The sequence below is a fragment of the Helianthus annuus genome, chromosome 10 (assembly GCF_002127325.2).
Source record: "Helianthus annuus cultivar XRQ/B chromosome 10, HanXRQr2.0-SUNRISE, whole genome shotgun sequence".
Taxonomy (NCBI): Eukaryota; Viridiplantae; Streptophyta; class Magnoliopsida; order Asterales; family Asteraceae; genus Helianthus; species Helianthus annuus.
The window spans coordinates 127,971,277-127,993,213 of NC_035442.2; the positions used below are offsets into that span (position 1 = coordinate 127,971,277).

General features: G+C 37.1%; 2 protein-coding genes and 1 long non-coding RNA gene across 3 annotated transcripts; all 3 read right to left on the reverse strand.

Annotated features, from left to right (window-relative positions):
• Positions 1-1,300: 1,300 nt before the first annotated feature.
• On the reverse strand, positions 1,301-4,488 carry LOC110882680. The gene is made up of 7 exons (XM_022130644.1): positions 3,987-4,488; positions 3,365-3,814; positions 2,698-3,189; positions 2,264-2,465; positions 2,156-2,219; positions 1,709-1,932; positions 1,301-1,634 (listed from the first exon to the last, which is right to left on the reverse strand). Exons 1-7 carry the CDS (start codon positions 4,486-4,488, stop codon positions 1,301-1,303), a joined length of 2,268 nt encoding a protein of 755 aa, XP_021986336.1.
• A 29-nt stretch (positions 4,489-4,517) lies between these two features.
• Positions 4,518-8,072, reverse strand: LOC110882679. The gene is made up of 6 exons (XM_022130643.1): positions 7,920-8,072; positions 6,911-7,007; positions 6,050-6,121; positions 5,619-5,897; positions 5,046-5,484; positions 4,518-4,926 (listed from the first exon to the last, which is right to left on the reverse strand). The coding sequence occupies exons 1-6, from the start codon at positions 8,070-8,072 to the stop codon at positions 4,518-4,520; spliced, it is 1,449 nt and encodes a 482-aa protein (XP_021986335.1).
• A 1,561-nt stretch (positions 8,073-9,633) lies between these two features.
• On the reverse strand, positions 9,634-10,272 carry LOC118483322. Its single transcript, XR_004870346.1, has 3 exons — positions 10,113-10,272; positions 9,905-10,007; positions 9,634-9,760 (listed from the first exon to the last, which is right to left on the reverse strand). It is a non-coding gene; the product is annotated as an uncharacterized LOC118483322 (long non-coding RNA).
• Positions 10,273-21,937: the final 11,665 nt, after the last annotated feature.

A 21,937-nucleotide genomic window follows, 5' to 3' on the forward strand; every position in this document is an offset into this window, starting at 1 on the left:
TGTTCCAAGGAGGAATTCTGTTGATAAAGATGGTAACTATGAATTTACACAGAAGGGAGATAACAGAATGGTATGTTTTTAGTTTTTACAATACTAAATGAAAAACAGTAAGACTATAACATTCATAAGGCTGATTTAATTGTTAAATATCATATTAATGCAGAGAATGCCTGCTGATGTTGTAAGAATTGGCGGATTCAAAAACAAAGTGCATGAGTTAAAAGTGAGGAACATGAATGGAAAAACAATCGATATGAATCTTAGGCGGCAAAAGAAGGGAGATGCTGTGAGGTATGCAATCGAAGGTTGGCCAATGTTCATGAAGGAGAATGGGCTTCGTTTGGCTGACACAATGCATTTCAAATTTGTAAGCTCAGGAAATCTGCTGATCTTATCAGATGTGGATGAAGTTACTGCAGGTTGAAAGGTAATTTTATAAGCTAATGATGAAGGTTTTTGCGTACTCGAAATCATGACTCTTTTATGCTACTTATGTTATGTTTACTTTTGTTTTGGACATGTAAGCAGTGGTTATGATGTTTTATTGTGTTCCTTGGTAATTTAACTTTAAAGACAATTAGTGTTATATCATCAACCAAAAAACCATATTTTTGAATGTAAGTAACGTTGGTATCGTCTATAAAAGGTTGTTGATTATGAATGTGTATGTATATATATTTACATAATAAGTTGTTGTTGTTTATATGTGATTCGGATTGTTTATATAATTTGAAAGTAAGATGTAAACAAAAATAAATAAACGAAAACAAATACAGTTGCAAATTATATTTTTAAATACTCAAACTCTAAATCAAACTATAAATTTGAGAATATCTCTTTGTAAACTACATTTGTAGTTTTATTAGTAACGTTCCCATCATCGTCTAATATTAACATCCTTAAACCATCCATACTTTTGACTCTTGAAAGTGCAACGTATAGTTGTCCGTGAGTGAAAACATGTTGCTTTAGAAATAAACCAACCTTCGATAGCGACTCTCCCTGGCTTTTTTTATCGTCATTGCGAAACACACTGCTATCGGAAATTGCCTTCTTTGAAGTTTGAAAGGAATTCGTTTGTCAGACGGAGAAAGATTGATCCTTGGAATAAAAGTTCTTGTCCCAATATTATTACCACAAATAACTTTTGCTTCAATAATACGATCACCAAGTGTAACGACTTGTAATCTTGTACCATTGCACAAACCGTTTTTCTGATCAAGGTTACGTAAAAGCATTATGGGAACGCCAACTTTTAATACCAACTTATGATTCGGAATTCCTGAAACTTTTATTCCATTTAGAACGTCGGGGGGTAAACATCGTGTCGAATATGGTCAGTTACATTCTCCGATTGGCAGATAGAATCAGAACTTAGATACTCTTTTTGATCACCAGGAAACATTGCTAATAAGGTATCATTTATCTCGTGAACAACGTCGTTCTTAGGAGCAAGTATCGCTCTTTCTTGAAAATAATTTGGATCATTGAAAGACTCAAGTATCGAAGGATACACAAAGTTGATCAGACTACCAATAGGGTTAGTGGAATCAGTAATCAACAGTTCTTCAGGTATATCAATAACAGCTTCGCCGTCGTTGCGACCACCAACTTTTCCCTCGCCAATTAGCAAACTGTTTTTGTCTTCTCAATATCACCATGACTAATGCCAACTGTGAGCCTCATGTTTTTTGTTAGCGTTAGTAACTTGCATTTGTTCCATATATATGATGAATTCAATGAAGCGTTGACGATATCTTGTCTAGAACCATTAGGAACAACAGGAAGAATTTGTCTAAAGTCACCACCAAATACAATTACCTTTCCTCCAAATGGTAAAGCTTCGCTATTTGAACATTCAGGCATCAATATATCTTTTAAGGTTCTATCCAATGCTTCAAAGGCATGTTTATGAATCATTGGAGCCTCATCCTATATAATAAGTTGTGTTTTTTTAAAAGATACGCAACTTCGGATCCAGGATTCATGCGGTAAATAGAATCCTCATTTAGATTCAGAGGGATGGAAAACCGAGAATGTGCCGTTCGACCTCCCGAAAGTAGTAAAGAAGCTATACCACTTGAAGCAACATTTAAAACAATTTCAGACCTACTCCGAATTGCTACCGATAATGTCTTCCAAAGGAAGGTCTTACCTGTGCCACCATATCCGTAAAGAAAAAACACGCCACCTTTGTTCGTTCTAACAGATTCCATAATCTGATCAAAAACATGATCGTTGCTCGTCTGTTAAAAGTACTAACATACTATTCAACTCATCTTCCATAGTATTTTGGTCATAAGATAACTCCTCATTGATCAACCGATTGTTAGAAGAAGAAATAGACTCGTGATCAGGATAAGGCATAGTTGAATAGTTCTTCAGCGATGAGTTATTACGAAGTAAGAATTTCTCAATCTCTAACAAAGCCAAATTCTTAACGTCTTCGTCAGAGTAATGTAAAACTGCATAAAAAATAAATACAATAAGTAAAAAATTTATATAACAATACCATAAGTAGTACATTTGAGTATGAAAATAATAAAATTGATAAGTATGTTAACTAAATAAATAGATAACAATCATTAAAAAAATACATACCATCAACTTGTAAATGTTTTTCTTGTCTTTATAAAATGTCATCCGATAAATACATCCATGTCTTCTCCCATACAAAATCCAGTCTAGACAAACTACCAGACATCAACATTGTCCCAAATAACGTCCGTAAAAACATAGCGGTTCCATACAAACTGGCTTCTTTAATAGCTTCAATGTACTCGTTGTCATCATCCAAAAGCCCTAACGCATAACATGCGTCCCTGAAAGTTGGATACAAAGTACCGTTTACAGTACGAATATCTTCAAAAGATTTTGGACCCTTTACTTTGTTCAATAATATTCTTAGGTAGTATGCTTCACCATCGGAAGGAAACACCGAATGAATCCTACCAATTGAAGGATGTCGTTTCCTTACATCCCAACTGCGAGTATTTAATTTAAAAACATATTTTGAAGGAAACTCAACATAAGTAAGCTCACGTGCCTCAGGAAATCTTTCATTACACTTCATCCAAGATAAGAACATAGTAGAAGCAACAGATGGTTTGTTAAGAACCTCGTCAATGTCATCGTCTGCACCATATACTACGTTTTGTTGGCCCGGTAAATGAAACGGAAGTCGAATAACTGCAGGATATCGATAATGAACATCATAAGAAAAGATCCTCCAAGCAGATTCGCATGCAGAAATATACCGGCAATCGTAATACTTTTCTATCTCATCGACTAAATGTTCCTGCTCATCCTGATTCCACTTTCAACTACTCTAAGCGTAGTTCTATCTGGGCCTTTGTTAATGTACTTGAACAAATATTTGATAGAACCAAGTTGGTTGCACCATTCAACATATGCGCCTGGTATCTTTTTAACAGCACTTTACTATATGGAACAACATATCTATTGTCTACGTTCACACGGGATTTAACAACAGAATGGCCAGAATCCCTTCTACGATAAACTGGAAATCCTTTCTTATCCAAGCATGTTTCGTTAACAAATTTTTTAGGAAACTTCTTGGAGCATTTACGATCGACCATGCAAGGAGAATTCATATTTAGAGCACCACAAGGACCATGAATCATGTAGTCTGCCACAAGTTTATATAACTCAGGATCTTCGGCTTTGTCTGGAATTTCGGCAGAAATGATTGGATCTAGTTGGTCAACCGATAGTATCTTGCTATCTGGATGCATGAATACACATATGTGTGCATGAGGAAGTCCGCGTTTTTGGAATTCGACAGTATAGACAACTTCAAAGTACAATCACAAAAAAAGTAATATTAGAAAACAAAATATATAACTAAATTATGTTATCAACAATATAAATAGATTAATAATAATAATAATAATATTAATAAAAAGTAAAGTAAGATTATTTAAAAAACTTTAGCCTTTAAATTTTAAAGTATAAAGTGAACATACCAGAGTTAACTCTACCCAACAAGTTGCCTTCTTTCAAGTCTTTTGTTAGAGAATCTAGTTTCATCTTGAAAATTCGACACAAAATGTCTGGTCTATCTTCAGGCCTTATGGTGGTATCTTTTAAAAACCTTTCAACTTCCGGCCATTTTGGATTACATGTAATAGTAATGAAAAAATCTGGGTACCCAAACCATTTGCACAAAGACATTGCATCTAAGTAATTTTGCATCATATATCGAGAACCGCCAGTGAAAGAGGATGGAATAAAGATACGTGTTCCAATTTTTGACATATCTTTTTTGCCAGAATTATTTGCATTCTGTATATTCTGAAAACTTTCTAACCTCAAATGCGTTTGTTGTCGCCGTATGTAAAACAACCTTTCACTCTTTATCATAGTGTAAGCATCAACAACAAATTGCTGGAAAAGTCGTTTTGCATTATGGATAACAGAAAACTTATCGACACGATCTTGTAATCTATAGGCAAAGAACTCACGCATAGTACACATTGGACGTTTGCTCTTCGTGTCTACATCAGACCTCTATGAAGAATGTCAACCCTGTACATATCTTCTCCATATGGAAATAGAAGAGGGTATTGTAGAGAAAGATAAGAAGGATGTAATTCACTTATGCGCTCAAGCCGACCAGATTTGGTTTTCACAACTATATCACGATTTTCAACAGCTTGAGTAAAATCTCCAATAACTAATGTTGCAACTTCAGAAGCTTCAGGAAGGTTATATGTTCTACCATATTTGGCTCGTTTACTAATAAAACGAAGCTTCAAGTCGATGTAAGGGTTTTCATTTAAACAATTTCTAGCTTGTCTATAACTTTTAGCCAAAGCATTGTTAGTGTCTAACATAACTTTAAGTTCCTCAATGATCTGAAAATCAAAAGCCTTCTCAGTTATCGAAAAAGAAGTGTTTGAGCCCCTGTAAAATAAACAAATAGTATGGACTTATAATGTTTACATCTCTATTACTAACATTAATATCATATCAAATAAAAATTAAATATATTATAATATAAAGAGTAAGACATAAAGACATACCCAACAACATTTTGTCGATTAAATATTTCATTATCTGTGTCGTATATATACAACTGGCTGAATTTTGGCTCATCTCCATCATCAGGTAACAGACTACCGATATTATGATAATTTTGACCACTTAATTGAAAGATATAAGGAGCATTTCCACGGTTGATACTTTTGTCTATCCTTCCTCCCATAGATGTAAATGAGAACATAGAATTATAACGGCGAATGTATTTTTGAAAAAAATTGCTCTTCGCATTGGCGCCAACATAAAGATCTATCAAAATATCTAGAGGCTGTTTTAAATCAGGTAACAAAACTTTACCGTACGAACAGCAAATTGAATAGTTAACTTTATTTCGCTTTTTTTCACCCCTATCCGCCTCTGCTTTCCATATCTTTGCGTTACATGATCCACAAACGATTATCTGGTCACCATTATCCAAGAAGTCTGTATGTTTTTTTTTTTTTTTTGAGTATTTCAGTTAAAAGATTAATATTAAACCTTTAAAATCTATGTTGTTATAATCAAAATATAAAAAACAATATGTAAAGCAGTAATAAATAAAAGAGGATCCGCTTTACCTTTTGAAACACCTTTTAAATGTTGATTTATGATTTCAGGAACCTCGTTATCATCATCTGCTGTCAAATCAATAATAGGTATAGGTGTTAAGTCTCTACGTCTTCTTACTAATTTTCGCTTTCCGGATGAGATTTTTGTCAATGTTGAAACGTTGTCTGATGCGAGAACAGTGTTTGGTGAAATTCTTGATAGAGACGAAGGTATGATGTCAACACTTGAAGTTGATGATGAATTGCTTGTAATATTTGTTAGAATACCACTGGAAGATGCAGTGTTTCCTAAAAATTAGGTATAACAAATAATATAAAATTAAATTAAATAACAACATATAAAATAAAACATAATCAAAATATCTAATATTTAACAATATATAAACATATATTTCATAAAATTAATGGTTCATCAAAAATAATTAATTTAAAGGAATTACCTGGATTAGTAAAAGTAGAGGGACTTATAGAAGTTATTTCTTTAATCCCGAAACTTGATGATGGACAATTTCCTAAAGAAAAACATATGTAGTAACATAAAAAATGTAAATCATAAAAATCTATTTTAAGAAATTGATAAGGAAGAAAAATAGAAATTCTTACCTGAATTAAATTTAGATACAGTGGAAGAGACATTGATACTTGATAAGACACTAAAAGATGATCTGTTCAACTTAAAAGTTGTGTTCGGATTAATATTCTCTTTATTTTTAGTAGAAGAAGTTAAAATCGATTGAGTATGTGATGAGATCTTATTTAATCTTTAGCTATTCAAATATAGTCGTCTCGCCTTCCTTCTTTTAGCAGCCTCATCCTTTTCTACATTACGTATATCAAGAAAAATGACATATCCATTAGTTAAATATATAAAATATATTTTTTAATAAACTTACGTATATAGAGTACAAAATAAAATACCATTGGAAATATCATACAAAGGATATGATGAAGAAACATTGGTGTTAGGAATTTCCGAAGATGATAACCCACAAGAAAATTGATATTTATTCCACGGGTAGTAGATGATTTGTTATACATGGGAGGTGTGTACGGACTAAAATTATGTTCATTATTAGGAATTGAATAATTGACTGTGGATTGACTCGGCGATGAGATTGTATTGAATCTTTTATTATTCGAATATATTCTTCTAGATTTTTTTCTTTCAACAACCTCAGAGTTGTCAATATTACTGCATATATCAACTGAGATGAGATTTGAATTAGTAAAAATTGAAATGAAATGAAAAACAAAAACACATTAATACTACTTAAAAACAGATAGTTGATAAAAGGACATACCGTTAGATATATCAGACAAAGGATTTGTTGAATTCACATTTATGTTACAAAAGTCGGAACTTGATGCGGATGTATGTTTTCGAATTTCTGACATTTTCTATAAAGCAATGAATAATTTGTTATCAAATTATGTTGGACATAACTAAAGATATACTGATTTCAGAACACGTACCTTATATAACGTAAAAGCGGTGTGAACAATATTATAGTTTGTAAAAATAGATGAGTGAATTGTTTGTTGTGTGAAGAAATTCTTTGTTGTGTGAATAAATCAGTGTACATATAAATAAGGTTCTATATTTATAAGAATTAAAAAGAAAATAACCTTAATTATGGATATAGATTAAAGTCATAAGGTTCTATAATAAATAAAGACTTATTTTCTTCCATATATTTAGTAACTCATGTATTTAAGGTAATCATACGTTATTACTATATAAATATTATTTATGACGAAAATTATATATGGAAATGAAAAAAATTTCAAAAACTTAGGTAAGCTTTCTATAATTGTTACAAATTATATTACTTTTATCTTATTTTAAAAAAGATGTTATCAACTATAAGTCAACAGAATTAATGTCTCTAAATAATTTTTTTTTCATAAATTTTTTAAATTTTCAATTCTAATGAAAGAATTACATTTATGTTATCATATTACATTACTACATTAATAGTTATAATATAGTATGCTTGGGATTTAACTGAAATAAAAACAACAATCATAAAACTGGAAATAAAAATAAACTAAATTCAAAAAATGCTTATTATTCATAACAAAATGCTTATTATTCATAATAAAATATCAAATCATCCAAATTCAAACCCAGTATTGTTTTAGACCACACCAATAAAAACCAAATACCAAAATCACGCATTCAAACAATGTATTGTTTTAGAGGACACCAATAAAACAGCCAATAACGTAATGATATGAAAACTTCCACAACTATTTCTCGATTTTAGGAATGATGAGGTTCATCTTCTCTGCACTATTTGCATCCTTAACCTCGCCAGATTTATGGACCTTTGTTGCAGACATCTGAGAATCTTCATCAACATCATAGACTTCAACCAAGTTTCGCTTCACGTCATCCTTAACTAACATGGAAGCAGGAGTATCAGTGACATCCAAAGCAACAGGTGAAACGGTGCTCGCCATGTTAGATACAGGAGTCGTGTTCTGGCTTCCTTTGACACCATAGTCCTAAGAAAAATAAATTTAACAGGTTAGAAAGGCAACGAATAATTGAACATATATGAAAATAAAACAATTGAAAAGAAAACAACAATTCACACAATGACCTTCAAACCATCAGATGACTGAGACTGAAATTCGGAACCACCGATATTCAGAGAACAATTCTGAGAAGACTGCATAATTTAAAAAAAATAATTAAAACAAATATATAGACTTCAGGATACTACAATGTTGAAAATGTAAAACAATAAGGTCCAAATTTGTATATAACATACACTTATCTGGGAAGAAGATTGCTTGTCTTGAAGCTGAGATATAATGTTTGGATCCACAGTCAACTTGAGTATACCATACTTATGGATGTTATACTTCAAGACATAGTAGGTAACGTCTATTTTAAAAGCAACAGTTTGGCCAACCAACGCATTACTTCAGCAGGAATCTTCATAGCATCAGAACGCTGACAAAAAATAATATTTATCACTTATCAGAAAATATGAAAATTTAAGTAAATTAAAAATAAAAACAAAATGCTTACTAAATGTAAACTTACAAATTCAGGGTTGGCATTAAGAATCTCATCAACAGACTTTCCTACCAACTTCCGTACTTCACGATCAAACAAAGTAAGTGTAACAGAGGCAGAAGGGTCTTGAACTCTAAGTTGAATCTTGTACCTAGTGAATATGGGTATGTTCATATTATAAATTAATAAATAATAGGTCGTGCATGTAAAAAAAGGTTCGGAAGGTATATTCACTTACTTCAGAGAAGAAGTTATAGTTTTAAAAGCACAGCGATCAGAGATACAGGTAAGAACCTCTTTTGTTACAGCTGAACCTTATGCCTGTGTTTCATCGCTCAGATTAACAACTTTGTTGATCTTCTTGTTACATCTATTGCAACCCTCATAGAACCATCCTTCATCTTTGTAAACATCCATTATATTACCCACAACAATGACCTTGCAAACCTGAATAAGTATATAATAACTTAATAATGTATACATCTAACTTGTAGTGTACAATTTAATAGTAAAAAAAAGTATACCGTCGTAAACGAAAATACATCACAAATATTGAAAAAATCTTTGCTCTCCAAGAATTCTTCTTCAACCGACTTTCCCATGGAACCAAGGCTCGTGGATTCAGTTACCTCAACAGAATTTTCAGTCAAACTGTTGAAGAAAAAAAATGAACATATATTATAATAAACTTTAGGTTGATCAAAAAATTAAAAAATAATAAAAGTTAAATAACGATAAACTAAGTAAGAAAGAATATATTGAATATTTATTAAACCTGTTTCTGAACTGATCGGTTTGAGGACAATCATGATTGCAAAAAACACGACTAACCGTGTATGAATTGTTAACATACGCAACACCTAGTAAGAAACAGTGGGAAATAAAAAAGTTAAAAAAATTAATATAATAAATCTGAATATAAAGTTTACAATAGAATAAGCAATTTACAGGGATACAGCAGAAAAAAAAATTAATAAGGATTGAAAACAAACCATTCCACCACTTGACCTTCCCAAACTGCAATATAATGATTGCATGAACATTTTTCCCTTTGATAGTCTCAAAAAACGACAAAACTTGATCACAGTATTGATCCCATAGAGTAAGAAATAATGTCCGACGCCTGAAGAATCCATAAAAAAGGGTAAAGGAAAAGTTTAATATGTATACTTATATATTTATGTTAAATCAATACAACTATATAATTACTATTAATTTTAACAATTATATGTATACTGCATTCTAACATAATTATTAGGATGCTTACTCCAGATCTGAAATCTCTATGGTAACTTTAACAGATTGCTTTCCACTTGCTTTGTTATTTACAGTCTCTTTTGGAAATGAGCGAGTCAAATAACCAATGACATCTACAACAATACAATATCAATCAATAAGATGTGGTTATTCAGTAAAAACAAAACTTTTAATGAAAAACAAAATTACATCTTTAAAACATAAATTAATATACATACCGACTGTAGAGTTTGAAACAGCATTACTGTTCAAGATATCATCAAAACTCGTGAAATCAAAGCCATAAGGAGATCCACCAATATCTTCACATTGAATAGCTTGGGTTGTACCCTGGAAACATAGCCTGTTTTGATTGTCAACATACCTGTAAGTAGAGTTATTAAAACCCCCAAAATTCCACCTGCGGAAACCCCGCGAGGCGTGTTACGCATCAGAGTTCGAGCCACCAATCACATTGAACCAATGATAAATATTTAGATAAGTCATGACATTAATTACCAAACAAGATGTCTACATGATATCAATTCTCAAAAGTTGTGTAGTGGAAGCATGTAATCGTTTAGCAATCGTTTCATAATAATAATCAAATCAATGTATTGTTTATAAGTGAATTCAAGAGTCTTGATCCATGACCACTCCAGCACTTCCAGATAGCAAGTCCATGTTCCAAGGTTAACGACCTACAAGCATGCAAACAAGTGTGTCAGACTACGCTGGTGAGTTCAAAGTGTTGCTTACGTGTTGTGTTACCAGTTATATGTTAATGCGATTCAATGATGCGTTACGATGTTGCTCAAGTTAGTTACCCTAGGGACTACGCCCTTACGTAACCGAGGAGTGTGCCTCTTAGCAACCCACTATGTTGTTCAGTTAGTTACCCTAGGGGAACCGCCCTTACGTAACCGAGGAGTGTGCCTCTAAACAACCATAGTGAAACCCAGATAATTAGTTCACCCCCGTCCTTACGGCCCGGTGTGAGGTTTCCCACCTAATAGCGCTATCAACTAATTACCCCATTGCCCTCCAGGCAATAACCAAAACCGATTAAGTTGTTTACCCAATGTTTCCCTTCCGAATGTTTACTAGTTGTCCCAAACCACCGGGACGCATGCTTGAGAAAATGCAATGAACTCACCTGGGATTTGCTCGGTATGTTTTATCACTTTGTTTCACATTGATCAACCATATCCTAAAGTGATTACCGATAACTATCAGTTTCGTGTACACATGAATCACGTATTCTACATTCACATTGCACAAGTAATTCACACACATCATCATATAAGTTGCAACAGTCGTTCATGAAGTCCCACAGTAACATATGTCTTACTTGCACACAATTATCACACTGCACTTCATGTACTCCTCAAGTGACACATATTAGATGTTTAGCACGTTCACGGGTTCATATCACAAGTTCACATTCCAAGATATTCGACTAACACGCCAGACCATTACACGTATCACATAACAGTCAAGACATTTAACAAAATCATGTGCGGCCCAGGCATTCGGGCCCACACGTCTTGTGTGACCCGAATTGTGCGACAGAACCACTTGTGCGACTAGTTTGGATTGTGCGACTCACACCACACCCGGCCCAAATATCTTGTGCGATCAGCTATGTTACCCAGCCCAATTAACAATCCGGCCCAACAGTTCAAGCAAACATATAACATGTGCGATTCAGAGGTCCTTGTGCGACTGGGGACCTCTTGTGCGGTCTGATCCTCTTGTGCGGCCAAGTCTGCTTGTGCGATCAGATTTCTTGCAAAAATCATATCAGTTGTGCGATCTATTCAGTTATCCTAGCATGGCAACTAGTTACTTGTTTTCCTAGAATTGTGCAAGTCAGTTACCTTGTTTCCAATTATTCGGTCCAATCAAGCAATCAGTTACAACATTCAATAGTTTCCAACTTTATTGTCAATTAACACAATCATAGGTTATCACCATTCTCTTAGCCGATCAAACAAGGGTTTTTATAGTGAAGTTCATAAGAACTCTAACCAATTCAAGACTTTGATTACTTAACGTACACACCAATTTTACCAATCATACAAACATAAGCACTTCACAGCCGATTATCATTCATCATTAACATTATTCGAACACCCTATAATCAACCGATTATTTGCAAGACATCCCATTACATATATACAAAACATCATGATCTAGCATACAAGCAATCCTAATCATGAGATCGAACATGTAACCATACATAAACTACAAACATATAACATAAAGCACTAACCGATTAGCAGGCTCCGAACAAGAATAATCCGAATCAAGAAAGCTTGTGTTTGGCTGCCTTTGAGTTCGAGAGAGAGAAAGAAGAGCTAGGGTTTTTGTGACTTGTGTGTTTTTGTAAAATATGAGATGGTTACCACATCTCATGTGTTTATCGATTTAGGGGGATGGGCCAACCCACTCTTGGGCTGCCCTTTTGATCCGAGTGCAAGTAATGCGGCCCAATGGCCTTGTGCGATCAGTTCGTGTTGTGCGGTTCGGGTCATTAAATTCATACACACATTATACAACACAAAGCATACAATCATACATTCAATTAATCATGCGTTCAACAATCATATTATTCACATAGTCAGTCAAGTTCATAAAGTAGTCAGTCAAGTTAGTCAGGTTCATAAAGTCGTGTCATGTTCACGAATGTTACACAAAGATAGGCTCGGATTGCGTGTTGTCACAGTATCCCCAACTAAAAAGAAATTTCGTCCCGAAATTTGGTACGCACTCACTGAGAAAGCTAGATAAGTTAAAGCTAGGTAAGTCATATCATTTGCTGGTTTTCCTGGGGTGTCACATCCTCCCCAACTTGAAAGAAATTTCGTCCCGAAATTCACCAGTGATATCAAGAGTTGGTTCAATTCCTTGAACAATTGAAAACATTGAAGTTTTAACATATTCTACCGTTCCTATGTGAACTTCAATCCACGTATTGAAGTTTAACAAGCCCTCACGATTGTCATATGACTCATGCTAGCGAACCTTGACTTCTTAGTCCATGCTTTCGATAGATTCTCAGGTATATACAACTGATCTGATGACCTCAAATTCCAGTAAGGGTATCACCAGGGTTTCATCGGGCAACCACTGCCTTAAACCTAGGGCATACATACCCTTACAATGGTTATCCCGTTTCATCAATTAGCCTGAGTTTGTGAGCCAAGTCACCGTTTGTTCCAGTAATCCGAGCGTCTCATGCGTCGTAAAGTAAGCTTGCCATGTTTTCTATAGCATACCGCACCCCTCCCCCAGGGTGATGCTTTCGATTATGACACGTTTACCTACAACAAACTCCCAGTGTTTCCTAAGCTAAATAGCTTTCCTAGCGCTCATGCGCTGCCATTAAACAATTTCCGATCTAAGCAATGTTCGAGAGTTTTGAGCTCAAGTCCTGGACCTGCGATTACGTTGTCAACTACATGAGTCCAACAAGGAGATTAGAGTTACTGTCCAGGTTATGCCTCAGCATGGGCTGTGTGCATACACTCATGGTGCAGCTGCATTAAGGCTTCTCCCCAAGATAAGTGTCCTTCCCAGACGTTTACTAAAGTCAGTTATGCACATACTTACAACATGCCTTCGTGTGTTCAGATGGTTCGTCACTTTGCTCGATTGCCCTACAGTAATAGGCAATGTTCATGTCAAGACGTGAGTCGAAGGTGTGCGCCATGTCCGCCTTGAATTAGGTATAGCCCAATAGGTAATAGGAGTTGGCACCTCATGCCTATAATCCGTCTCTTCCAGAGAAATTTTCAAAAGCTGAGAAGACTCATCAGTTCCTTTGACTGCAAGGAGGTGTGCTGGTCACATTCAGCGATCAACGACTGTTACTGTTTGTGTTTCCATTTCGAGTTGTAAATAGACTAGTAGCAGTATTCATAGCAGTCTGCTCCCTTCTTCCACATAGAGTGTGCCTCTTAGCAACCCACTATGTTGTTCAGTTAGTTACCCTAGGGGAACCGCCCTTACGTAACCGAGGAGTGTGCCTCTAAACAACCATAGTGAAACCCAGATAATTAGTTCACCCCCGTCCTTACGGCCCGGTGTGAGGTTTCCCACCTAATAGCGCTATCAACTAATTACCCCATTGCCCTCCAGGCAATAACCAAAACCGATTAAGTTGTTTACCCAATGTTTCCCTTCCGAATGTTTACTAGTTGTCCCAAACCACCGGGACGCATGCTTGAGAAAATGCAATGAACTCACCTGGGATTTGCTCGGTATGTTTTATCACTTTGTTTCACGTTGATCAACCATATCCTAAAGTGATTACCGATAACTATCAGTTTCGTGTACACATGAATCACGTATTCTACATTCACATTGCACAAGTAATTCACATACATCATCATATAAGTTGCAACAGTCGTTCATGAAGTCCCACAGTAACATATGTCTTACTTGCACACAATTATCACATTGCACTTCATGTACTCCTCAAGTGACACATATTAGATGTTTAGCACGTTCACGGGTTCATATCACAAGTTCACATTCCAAGATATTCGACTAACACGCCAGACCATTACACGTATCACATAACAGTCAAGACATTTAACAAAATCATGTGCGGCCCAGGCATTCGGGCCCACACGTCTTGTGTGACCCGAATTGTGCGACAGAACCACTTGTGCGACTAGTTTGGATTGTGCGACTCACACCACACCCGGCCCAAATATCTTGTGCGATCAGCTATGTTACCCAGCCCAATTAACAATCCGGCCCAACAGTTCAAGCAAACATACAACATGTGCGATTCAGAGGTCCTTGTGCGACTGGGGACCTCTTGTGCGGTCTGATCCTCTTGTGCGGCCAGGTCTGCTTGTGCGATCAGATTTCTCGCAAAAATCATATCAGTTGTGCGATCCATTCAGTTATCCTAGCATGGCAACTAGTTACTTGTTTTCCTAGAATTGTGCAAGTCAGTTACCTTGTTTCCAATTATTCGGTCCAATCAAGCAATCAGTTACAACATTCAATAGTTTCCAACTTTATTGTCAATTAACACAATCATAGGTTATCACCATTCTCTTAGCCGATCAAACAAGGGTTTTTATAGTGAAGTTCATAAGAACTCTAACCAATTGAAGACTTTGATTACTTAACGTACACACCAATTTTACCAATCATACAAACATAAGCACTTCACAGCCGATTATCATTCATCATTAACATTATTCGAACACCCTATAATCAACCGATTGTTTGCAAGACATCCCATTACATATATACAAAACATCATGATCTAGCATACAAGCAATCCTAATCATGAGATCGAACATGTAACCATACATAAACTACAAACATATAACATAAAGCACTAACCGATTAGCAGGCTCCGAACAAGAATAATCTGAATCAAGAAAGCTTGTGTTTGGCTGCCTTTGAGTTCGAGAGAGAGAAAGAAGAGCTAGGGTTTTTGTGACTTGTGTGTTTTTGTAAAATATGAGATGGTTACCACATCTCATGTGTTTATCGATTTAGGGGGATGGGCCAACCCACTCTTGGGCTGCCCTTTTGATCCGAGTGCAAGTAATGCGGCCCAATGGCCTTGTGCGATCGGTTCGTGTTGTGCGGTTCGGGTCATTAAATTCATACACACATTATACAACACAAAGCATACAATCATACATTCAATTAATCATGCGTTCAACAATCATATTATTCACATAGTCAGTCAAGTTCATAAAGTAGTCAGTCAAGTTAGTCAGGTTCATAAAGTCGTGTCATGTTCACGAATGTTACACAAAGATAGGCTCGGATTGCGTGTTGTCACAGTATCCCCAACTAAAAAGAAATTTCGTCCCGAAATTTGGTACGCACTCACTGAGAAAGCTAGATAAGTTAAAGCTAGGTAAGTCATATCATTTGCTGGTTTTCCTGGGGTGTCACATCCTCCCCAACTTGAAAGAAATTTCATCCCGAAATTCACCAGTGATATCAAGAGTTGGTTCAATTCCTTGAACAATTGAGAACATTGAAGTTTTAACATATTCTACCGTTCCTATGTGAACTTCAATCCACGTATTGAAGTTTAACAAGCCCTCACGATTGTCATATGACTCATGCTAGCGAACCTTGACTTCTTAGTCCATGCTTTCGATAGATTCTCAGGTATATACAACTGATCTGATGACCTCAAATTCCAGTAAGGGTATCACCAGGGTTTCATCGGGCAACCACTGCCTTAAACCTAGGGCATACATACCCTTACAATGGTTATCCCGTTTCATCAATTAGCCTGAGTTTGTGAGCCAAGTCACCGTTTGTTCTAGTAATCCGAGCGTCTCATGCGTCGTAAAGTAAGCTTGCCATGTTTTCTATAGCATACCGCACCCCTCCCCCAGGGTGATGCTTTCGATTATGACACGTTTACCTACAACAAACTCCCAGTGTTTCCTAAGCTAAATAGCTTTCCTAGCGCTCATGCGCTGCCATTAAACAATTTCCGATCTAAGCAATGTTCGAGAGTTTTGAGCTCAAGTCCTGGACCTGCGATTACGTTGTCAACTACATGAGTCCAACAAGGAGATTAGAGTTACTGTCCAGGTTATGCCTCAGCATGGGCTGTGTGCATACACTCATGGTGCAGCTGCATTAAGGCTTCTCCCCAAGATAAGTGTCCTTCCCAGACGTTTACTAAAGTCAGTTATGCACATACTTACAACATGCCTTCGTGTGTTCAGATGGTTCGTCACTTTGCTCGATTGCCCTACAGTAATAGGCAATGTTCATGTCAAGACGTGAGTCGAAGGTGTGCGCCATGTCCGCCTTGAATTAGGTATAGCCCAATAGGTAATAGGAGTTGGCACCTCATGCCTATAATCCGTCTCTTCCAGAGAAATTTTCACAAGCTGAGAAGACTCATCAGTTCCTTTGACTGCAAGGAGGTGTGCTGGTCACATTCAGCGATCAACGACTGTTACTGTTTGTGTTTCCATTTCGAGTTGTAAATAGACTAGTAGCAGTATTCATAGCAGTCTGCTCCCTTCTTCCACATAGATGTTGCCAGTTCCTTATACTTCGCCTTGACTTTTCCCAAAGTCAAAAGTCACACCCATACATTGTTAGACGGGTTTTCATGCCCAAACGTCAGTACTAGGTTTAAATATCCAAACATCTTTCTTTAGAATCCAGTTGAATAGAATTTCCGAAGCCGGTGTGTTTTGCTAACCACAACTTCCCTACCGTTGCTGTGAAATGAGATTTATAGTCGTCCTATGTGCTAATGAATATCGTGCGTTTCACCAGGGTTGCTCTTCCATGCCCCGCATGGACTCAACTTGAAAATTCTCTCCCGTTAGTTCCCTAGTTTGTACAGAACGAGTTGGGTCAGGTGGGTTGGAGTCGATGGCGAGCTGCAAAGTCCATACACGTTCAGGTTCCACAGTCGTAATCTACCCAGAAGTTCCATCCAACGATGCCATTTACTGGTTTAGCTCTTTCGAAACCAGAGTACACGGAAGGCCCTTGTGATCGGTCTAAGTAACGCATTTGGTACCGTCCAAGTAACGCCTCCGCGTAACTCCAAAGACCACGGTTTCCACCACTAGTTGTGTGTCATGCAGTTCTTCTTAAGTCGTTACTCTCTCGTGTTGCGTCGACGTGTAACTGGGACTCTGCTTCAAAACATAATGATACACCACTGTATTACCCATGCCCTTGGGTAAAAATGAGGCTCAGTACCTTACTGAATTAGAACTCGAAAGCTGAAGAGACGTCCTCTTGTTCTGTCTTTCGCGAACACGGCACTCCGCTGTGCTAAAGGGATCTAAGCTATGCGACTTTCGAAATTCCTGTGAGAAATCATTTCTTCTCACAGGGTACGTCCGGGCGATATGTCCTAATAACCCACCAACACTAACTATTGCGCCGTAGCTACCAAGGATAGTAGAGGTAACACTGGTGTCGAATGTCTGTCCCCTGCCATTTCGAGTTTGCATCCCAACTAACATATGCGGTTTCCGCTGACCTGCCATCAGCCAGTTTCCTAACAGGTTTGGTTTCAAGAAGCGTCAGGGTTAAACGGAATCGAGCCGAAGCGATTTGCTATCCATCCAGACTACCATGTTGTTATTGTCCTGTCGTCGCCCACGTCAATCCTAAATATCCTTTCGCGAGCACCACTGCTGGTGTTATTGTTACAATCACACGGATTTCTACCATACTGTCATCGCTCCCTTGGTTGTTGTTGTCTGGAATTATCAACTGCCATTACATGCCGTAGGCACCTTCATTTCCATACTGTAAGCTACTATTACAAGTACCTTGATGTCACGATAGTTGTTGCTTCTAATGTTGTTGCCCGAAACAGGACTCTACGATCCTTCACCAACGATGTCCATCGTTTCATATTTCGTGCTAAATTCCAGGGTGCTACTCATTGTGTTGGAGTTAGACAGTCCACATCCTGGTTGATTGTCATCGTTTACGTTTCGTTCGATTCATAGAAGTCGGCTCCCACAAGTTGCTGACTAGAATTAAGGATTCGTTTGGAGTCAAATCGTTGATGTTCATTGTCAATAATTGGAGTCGTTCAAATGCTGAAGTCGGTAGAGTACTAAGTTTACCCTTATGCCCATCGTTCTTACAAGTTGACTGGGTAAAACACGGTAGGTTTCCAGAGTGTCGCAGGTGTGACCGCCCTTCAGGGTCTGAGATGTGAGTATATTGTGTTCCAACAACAAAGAGGAGTGAGGGGGGAAAGAAAAGGGATATAAACCAATCATGGACGCTGCAACATCCACTCAGAGACGTTCGTACAAGCACCTAGTATTCTACTTAGTTCGCTAGGCGTTCAAAGGGACGTTCAAGTAATACTCGATAGCATTGCGATCTCAAAAGGATTCAAAGAAAGGTGAGAAAGTCACGTTCAAGTAGGAGACGATCACTGTTATGACTCCTATTAGTTTGTTACGTTTCACACTGATCAATTAACAGGGCGGAACCCCTCCTTCACTTGTTAAGCCTCACTGGGACTTGCATGCACCCCACACTATTATTATGTGTGCACCCACAATAATATTGTGATTTGCATGCTCATCTCAGCTCCTCCTAACTCATGTCGAATGGTTCCCCCAACTTGAATAGCAAACAAAGAGCGTCACATAACTTAAGTCACGAATGTTTAGGGAATTACCACCCTATCAGTCATATAACACGTGCAAGGGATACGTAAATTCATACTATCGTGTTTAACGTGCACCAGCATGCAATATCATATGTAAGTGTCCACTAGTTACATAGTACAATGAGTATACGAAAGACGAACCTTGCAATCTGGAGCTGAGTGTCATGATCGATTTTCGAAGGTGTTCGGTTATAGTCTGGTTTTACAAAAACGTTTTAAAACCTAGTTCACTATAACCAGTGGCTCTGATACCAACTGTAACACCCCCAAAATTCCACCTGCGGAAACCCCGCGAGGCGTGTTACGCATCAGAGTTCGAGCCACCAATCACATTGAACCAATGATAAATATTTAGATAAGTCATGACATTAATTACCAAACAAGATGTCTACATGATATCAATTCTCAAAAGTTGTGTAGCGGAAGCATGTAATCGTTTAGCAATCGTTTCATAATAATAATCAAATCAATGTATTGTTTATAAGTGAATTCAAGAGTCTTGATCCATGACCACTCCAGCACTTCCAGATAGCAAGTCCATGTTCCAAGGTTAACGACCTACAAGCATGCAAACAAGTGTGTCAGACTACGCTGGTGAGTTCAAAGTGTTGCTTACGTGTTGTGTTACCAGTTATATGTTAATGCGATTCAATGATGCGTTACGATGTTGCTCAATTTAGTTACCCTAGGGACTACGCCCTTACGTAACCGAGGAGTGTGCCTCTTAGCAACCCACTATGTTGTTCAGTTAGTTACCCTAGGGGAACCGCCCTTACGTAACCGAGGAGTGTGCCTCTAAACAACCATAGTGAAACCCAGATAATTAGTTCACCCCCGTCCTTACGGCCCGGTGTGAGGTTTCCCACCTAATAGCGCTATCAACTAATTACCCCATTGCCCTCCAGGCAATAACCAAAACCGATTAAGTTGTTTACCCAATGTTTCCCTTCCGAATGTTTACTAGTTGTCCCAAACCACCGGGACGCATGCTTGAGAAAATGCAATGAACTCACCTGGGATTTGCTCGGTATGTTTTATCACTTTGTTTCACGTTGATCAACCATATCCTAAAGTGATTACCGATAACTATCAGTTTCGTGTACACATGAATCACGTATTCTACATTCACATTGCACAAGTAATTCACATACATCATCATATAAGTTGCAACAGTCGTTCATGAAGTCCCACAGTAACATATGTCTTACTTGCACACAATTATCACATTGCACTTCATGTACTCCTCAAGTGACACATATTAGATGTTTAGCACGTTCACGGGTTCATATCACAAGTTCACATTCCAAGATATTCGACTAACACGCCAGACCATTACACGTATCACATAACAGTCAAGACATTTAACAAAATCATGTGCGGCCCAGGCATTCGGGCCCACACGTCTTGTGTGACCCGAATTGTGCGACAGAACCACTTGTGCGACTAGTTTGGATTGTGCGACTCACACCACACCCGGCCCAAATATCTTGTGCGATCAGCTATGTTACCCAGCCCAATTAACAATCCGGCCCAACAGTTCAAGCAAACATACAACATGTGCGATTCAGAGGTCCTTGTGCGACTGGGGACCTCTTGTGCGGTCTGATCCTCTTGTGCGGCCAGGTCTGCTTGTGCGATCAGATTTCTCGCAAAAATCATATCAGTTGTGCGATCCATTCAGTTATCCTAGCATGGCAACTAGTTACTTGTTTTCCTAGAATTGTGCAAGTCAGTTACCTTGTTTCCAATTATTCGGTCCAATCAAGCAATCAGTTACAACATTCAATAGTTTCCAACTTTATTGTCAATTAACACAATCATAGGTTATCACCATTCTCTTAGCCGATCAAACAAGGGTTTTTATAGTGAAGTTCATAAGAACTCTAACCAATTGAAGACTTTGATTACTTAACGTACACACCAATTTTACCAATCATACAAACATAAGCACTTCACAGCCGATTATCATTCATCATTAACATTATTCGAACACCCTATAATCAACCGATTATTTGCAAGACATCCCATTACATATATACAAAACATCATGATCTAGCATACAAGCAATCCTAATCATGAGATCGAACATGTAACCATACATAAACTACAAACATATAACATAAAGCACTAACTGATTAGCAGGCTCCGAACAAGAATAATCCGAATCAAGAAAGCTTGTGTTTGGCTGCCTTTGAGTTCGAGAGAGAGAAAGAAGAGCTAGGGTTTTTGTGACTTGTGTGTTTTTGTAAAATATGAGATGGTTACCACATCTCATGTGTTTATCGATTTAGGGGGATGGGCCGACCCACTCTTGGGCTGCCCTTTTGATCCGAGTGCAAGTAATGCGGCCCAATGGCCTTGTGCGATCGGTTCGTGTTGTGCGGTTCGGGTCATTAAATTCATACACACATTATACAACACAAAGCATACAATCATACATTCAATTAATCATGCGTTCAACAATCATATTATTCACATAGTCAGTCAAGTTCATAAAGTAGTCAGTGAAGTTAGTCAGGTTCATAAAGTCGTGTCATGTTCACGAATGTTACACAAAGATAGGCTCGGATTGCGTGTTGTCACAATATCATCAAAACTCGTGAAATCAAAGCCATAAGGAGATCCACCAATATCTTCACATTGAATAGCTTGGGTTGTACCCTGGAAACATAGCCTGTTTTGATTGTCAACATACCTGTAAGTAGAGTTATTAAAACCGATAGTTAGATTTCGGATAATTAAACATTGTTTTTCCACTAATGATTGTTGAAATTGTCGTAACACTCGATTCAAACATGTTGCTTTCATCTTTGTACCCTGTATAATATATGAAAAAAATAATAAAATAAATATATATTGATAACAAAAGTATAATAGTATAATAAAGTA

Coding starts and splice junctions, on each gene's coding strand:
- LOC110882680 (XM_022130644.1), bottom strand. CDS start 4,488: ATGCGTGAGTTCTTTGCCTATAGATTACAAGATCGTGTCGATAAGTTT. Junction 2,466..2,697: donor TGGGACAATGTTGATGTCTG/GTAGTTTGTCTA, acceptor TTTTTTATGCAG/TTTTACATTACTCTGACGAA. Junction 2,220..2,263: donor GAAGATGAGTTGAATAGTAT/GTTAGTACTTTT, acceptor GTTTTTGATCAG/ATTATGGAATCTGTTAGAAC.
- LOC110882679 (XM_022130643.1), bottom strand. CDS start 8,072: ATGGCGAGCACCGTTTCACCTGTTGCTTTGGATGTCACTGATACTCCT. Junction 6,122..6,910: donor TTTGTCTGATATATCTAACG/GTATGTCCTTTT, acceptor GTTTTTCTTTAG/GAAATTGTCCATCATCAAGT. Junction 5,898..6,049: donor CTCTACTTTTACTAATCCAG/GTAATTCCTTTA, acceptor CCTAATTTTTAG/GAAACACTGCATCTTCCAGT.